The sequence below is a fragment of the Necator americanus genome, chromosome I (assembly GCF_031761385.1).
Source record: "Necator americanus strain Aroian chromosome I, whole genome shotgun sequence".
Taxonomy (NCBI): Eukaryota; Metazoa; Nematoda; class Chromadorea; order Rhabditida; family Ancylostomatidae; genus Necator; species Necator americanus.
The window spans coordinates 18,048,955-18,054,753 of NC_087371.1; the positions used below are offsets into that span (position 1 = coordinate 18,048,955).

General features: G+C 39.5%; 1 protein-coding gene across 1 annotated transcript; it reads left to right on the forward strand.

Annotated features, from left to right (window-relative positions):
• Positions 1-5,276: 5,276 nt before the first annotated feature.
• RB195_006013 (uncharacterized protein) lies at positions 5,277-5,537 on the forward strand (the record flags this gene model as incomplete). The annotated part of the gene is made up of 1 exon (XM_064178868.1): positions 5,277-5,537. The coding sequence occupies one exon, from the start codon at positions 5,277-5,279 to the stop codon at positions 5,535-5,537; it is 261 nt and encodes an 86-aa protein (XP_064035872.1).
• Positions 5,538-5,799: the final 262 nt, after the last annotated feature.

The window sequence follows — 5,799 nt, forward strand, 5'->3', positions numbered from 1 at the left end:
GCAATCTTAAAAGACTTGAATTGCGACCTCAGAAAAAGAACGAAATTCGGGCTGGTCCGCGGCAAACAGAAAACGATCACTGAAACATGTCTTTTGCTGAAGAACTATGCACATATTTTGGAAGAGAAAAGTTTTTATCCGCCATAATGGGTAAGGTAAATCGAAAGTGGAGATGACAGCGAATGCGAGTGTCCAGATGCAAATGTAGAGATACAGAACAGATAAAAAAGCTGGCTATGTAAGCAGAAATGAAGGAAACGTAAAGTCAACACTCCTCTCACTGTACCCCATAATTTGGTAAGGAATAGGTTCTTAAGGCAAATATGCAAACACTTTCAATTTTGGTGCCATTTGTGCAGCGGATGAACGGCTTCTTCGCATACAGCTCATAGTGGAGGAATCAAGAATAGGGTGGTGCAGCATGAGCCATTTTTCGCATAAGTGGACTTTGATCCTTTTGATTTTACCGCTCCCAATTCTAGCACTTGTTGCTTCCATAGCACATAATTACGTCTTCTATTTCTTCTAATCGCTACAGAAGGGATCACTTCCGGTATTGAAAGTTATGGATTAAATATGAAATAAAACATAACAACTGAAAGCACATCCATAAACTATCAACTTAAAAGAAGCGCTAACCTGGTACAAGTAGAGATTCTTGCTCATCTCTTTAAAAGAAAAATACAACTTGCGTGACAACGTAACGAATAGGATCTCAAATAGACAATAGAATAGAAAAATAGAATAAAATCGCTATGGAAATATGAAAAATTCAGAATTAGAAGTTTACAATTAGTGGTCACGGTTACAACGGCTCTGTTCTGGATCTTCCGTGTTTTTTTAAGTATGCTGTTAAATTCATGTATTTATAAGCAATTTCCACTCGGAAATTTCTCTCCAATTGAATTCTGGGGAGCGAAAAGTATTGAGGGAATTCCCGGAGGAATTGCAGCTGTTTTGGAGATTCCGCCTCTCAGACTTTGTAACTGAGCGGATCTAATATCATGGAAAGAAGAAAACACATGCTAAATGATGCTAATAATAATAATAATAATAATAATAATAATAATAATAGTAATAATAATATTTTACAATGAAATAAACTACCGAGTGATTTTTTTTTTCAAAAATCTGGGGATTTTTTTCTTGTAAGTGAGGTAGGATTGATGTGAGTGATGCAACTGGCGAATCCGTCACTACGACAGGCACGTCTGATGCGGCGAATCGCTCCGATTCGAAATTCTATTACTGGTAATTTTATCGCCACTGCGACGTGAGCGCTGACTCTATCAGACTCAGGCATTATGAATCTTCCCAGCAGTAGAATTTCTCCGAAAGAATTTAACAATATTTAGACATTTTTGATGATTCTGATCGTTTAAATGAGGGAAGCGCAGATTTTTTTCAAGGAATTTCCAGTAGTAGATTAATTGCAATCGAACTCTGAAACCGAGTGCAAGCTCATCTCTGACCTCACTCCTCATACCATGTCCTTCTTTCCTCCTATGAGTTAGTGATCATTCACCATTAATGAATAAAGAGGTATTCTAGGTACTTATTAATCCCGTTTACCACATTCTCATGACCATCGTTCTTTTAATCACATGCTTCAAAGTAGTAATTCTACAAAGCTATGAATTTTCACGTTTCTATTTTGAGATGTCAATTATTTTTGTTTACCTTGACACGCACTTGCGTATTCGAAGCTCACCACTGCACCACAATACTATGTTTCAAGTTTGGATGCTCTAAATTTCTTCCTCAAATGCTCCCCTCATCCCCTCAGCAACCTTCTCATTTCTCGGAGATATCAAAAAAGCAGAACTTTCCACTGTTCGAAAATATGGGATGCATGCGAAAGTAAACATTGTAGAAAAGGCTGCAAAAGTGGACATATTACCGAATATTAGAATCTAAATTGGACTTGAAATCTCAATATCTTGAATTTACGTACGAAAAAAAATAATATCATAGTTTCTTGGCGTCGGTAACAGTTTTCATTACCCCTTTGTTTTGGCATATTTTCTCATGAATCTATTGAAAAAATTAAATTTTCCATCTCTCTCTCTAGAGAAAAAAAATTCTAGAGGAAAACTTTTCTCACACTGCACAATAAAAAACAAAATAAATTAAAGTCATTTTTAAATTGTACACATAATCATTTCCTGCTACAAGAAGCTGAGTGCTTCTGAGTGCTCTCCGCTGGGTCAGCTGTGGTGGGGGTGTACATGTCAACGACTTGGTATCGGCTCTTTACAGATTTTTATGAGTATCTGCGACCAGAGAGGGCGGGTGTGGCGCAGTCGGTTAGAGGTCCGTTGTAGCCGCACTGTTGATGGCTCGAAACTGCCCTAGTGCAAATCAGGCCTTTCATCCCTCCGGGGTTGATACCAGACTCATCTGAGGGAATAAAACACTGACTTAGCTATGGGCTGCTCCCCGCAAATCATTGTACCGGCCAACACGCGTTCTACAACATCAGCGATTACGGATTGCATTAAAACGAGTTGGCTCATTCCAAGTGGATCGATACGAGAATGACTTTTTTATCCTTTGTATCAGGTGACCTTTTCCAGGAAAGAAACATACGACAAAAGTGAGACAGATCACAGAAAACAACGAATATGGATTATTACTGTGTACGTTACGTAAACAAAGGTGCATGTAGGTACTTGTGCGTATATCTAACATTTCAACATCAAAGTGATAATAGGTGAATCTGGCATTCATTTCGCGTTCCATTTTTATTTCATTCGTCAATTTCCCACATTCATAGAATATCACACTTGGGAATGTGGTTAAATTAGGTAAAGAATACGTGAATAGCTTTCACCATAGCCACTGCATAGCCATCAGTATTTGCGCATTTCTCGAATGACTGCTGTCTGCAATAGTGCAGAGAAAAATGCCAAAAGAATGTGTGAAGAGCGAGCTCCTACATCGATGTAATCAGCATAGGAGGTGAAACACCCGAAGAAGAAGTGCAAAGGAGTGATTCTCCAAAAAGAATAATTCTCTACACTTAACTGCCTTATACATGTGGAAGAGAATAAAGTGCACAGCGTTGATCAACTGACACGCAAATCTCCTACGCACTCGACTGTTCGACTTCAATTCAAAACCGCTTAAGGTTTTTGGACGTGTGTCAGCTTTGCGATGACTTGTGAAGGCAAACTAGTGGGTCAAGCCAGTGGTTTTTTCAGTATTTTCTCATTTTCCCAGGGAAAGTTAGTAGGGATGAAAGGCTTTGTTGGCATTACAGCGGTTTCGAACCAACAATCGTGCACTCACAACCGATCCTCTCTTTACGTCCATTCTAAAAACACCCCCTGCATTATTTTCGATAAAAATAATTGCTGCATGTTTTGAATACACGTTGATGCCCCTTGGGTTTTATTTAACTTCGACAATGTTTACCAAGCAGAATTAAGTGAGCAGTTCTGATCCAGACAGTTGATGTGCATCCAGTCTTGCTGAATACATCTAACGACAAATAGTGTATGTATGTATGCATATCTGATTATTTTAGTAATGTTTGTTAATTTAAGTTTATTAAAGCAATGTCAGTCGCCTGACGCTATACTGGCGAAAAAGCTAGTTCTTTTGACGCTGAGAAGAACCTCTACATTCGAAAATGTTATGCACAGAAGTTTTCGTGTGCTCTCACCAAATTCACGGTGTTCCCGCTTCTGTCCCCACCGGTCCGGTACAATAAATTCATTTGGATTCAGAATAAGACGGAAAAAGTACAGAAATCAGAAAGATGGTAATACATAGAAAGAAGCAATAGAAAGAAGAGTTCTACTTGAGATACGGTAGTTCATTCCCCAAAGGATTTCCGTTGTCAGAGGTTTGAGTTAAGCTTGAATCATGCGTATGTGCATGTCTAGTTGGGAAGTGCAAAAGGCAGAAATTTCGGGGACAGTGGTAAAACGGAAGTATACGGAGGACACTTTTGCCGCTTAATCCCCTCAAAGCTCAGCGCGAAAGGAGCTATCGGAAGAGGTTCGGGCCGGTAGATCACCCGCTCCTTTCCTGGCATGTCCGCCATGCCGACGATGAACGCTAATTGAGAAAACGCGAACGGGCGCTGGTGTGGAAAAAATGGACGAGAGCTGAAATTTGCATGTTTAAGTTGAATCACTTTGTTTTTACTAGTTGAGCAGAGAGTTGATTCCTGAGTTCCACCTAAAACAACACCATTAAGCAGCTGCTCCGTCTTCTTGTAGGTGTTTTTCAAAAAATAAGTATAGACAGATGATAATTCATTTTTCCTTGTGCAAAAGGTCCCGCAATACTGGAAAACAACTACAAACTCGAACGCAAACGGTCGTTAAAGAAACGAGGGAAATCCAGAAATCTGCCAAAACTATGAACCAATGATGAGGCTCCGTATCTAATGAAGCACACTGTTTACACGCATTCGAAAGTAGTGTCTGGCCAAAATGGTCAATTAGCGCTTTGATGGATTGAAGGGCACGAGTTCCAGTGCGTAAGGGCTCTCGGCCGCACTCGCTCGCTCTGAAAATTGGGCTATAATTAGATTTTAGATTTTAAGCAGTGGAACATATGTAGAGTTCCGATTCGCTTTTTTCCCACTTATCTGAAAAAAAAATTACAACCGCATAAAATTTATTGTGGAGGGAGGGATTGTCAAGGGAGAAATTATTATCAATGTTATCATAAAAAGAAAGAAGAAAGAAGAAAAATGGCTGCACTTTCCACTTTTTCGTTATTCACAGCCTAGCTCGAAACAATGAGAAAGTAGGGGAATTTTACCCATAGAAGCCTTGGAATTCTTCGGGAACGTTTTTAATTTTTTCTGTGAGTTGGACCTCTTCATTAGGAGAAATGCTAAAAATAAACTAAGCTTATCGTCATTCTTTTCTCAGACTTCAGCGACAAAATGACGTTCTGTCGACAATATCATTTTCTGCCTATACCCTAATATGCTTTACACTTGTTGCTGACTTTTCATCAAGGGCAACGACTGGAAAATTACGTTATTGAAAGCAAGAAAAATTTGAATCAAATCATTGGTACGAAAGATGCAATACAAAGACGTAAACGTATTCAAAAATATGACCGAAACGTATGGTACAAAAAGAGATCGCGAGCTTCGAGTTGGAGAAGTCGTAATGATTCTCCAGGTCCGAATTGGTTTTTTGGGATTCTGTTGAACGGCTAGAGAGAAGAAGTCTCATCAGAACGTGTTAACAAAAGCAAACGCAGTCGAGGACTGGATGAAAATTCCAATCGTCGGTTTTTTTGCTTCTATGGAAGGCGTGGTTTTATGCGATTTCGTGAAGAACTCTTTTGATGGAGCTTCATCGCCTGAATGCACAGCTATAATTGGTGAATGGAAGAGCCGAAGCCTAGCCGTGCAGCTGTGGGCACGAGAGAAAATTGGTATAAAACGATGCAACGGTAAACACCGTGGAGCAGCAGCACGAGCTCATGAGGCTAGCAGAAAGACAAAACAATTCGTCATCAGATTACTAGAAAACAGTGAAAATTCAAACGCTGAGAGGGAGTGAAGAACAAAGAAATGAGGAGTGAAGAGGAATGTGAGAAGACTGCTTTGAAGATGTTTGTCATTCAATCCAGTGGTCCCATGTGGATTCCAGAAGAGCATACACCATGAAGGAAGACAAAAATAGGCAGCAACAACTAACACTTTTTTGAATTTAAGGGTTGATGAAAAGGCCGTTAAAGTTTGAAGATGAAAAACAAGCAAAAAGTTGGGAAGAGAATTGCGATTTCATTCAAGTCCAGATGAGGTTATTTCCTCAGATTCCG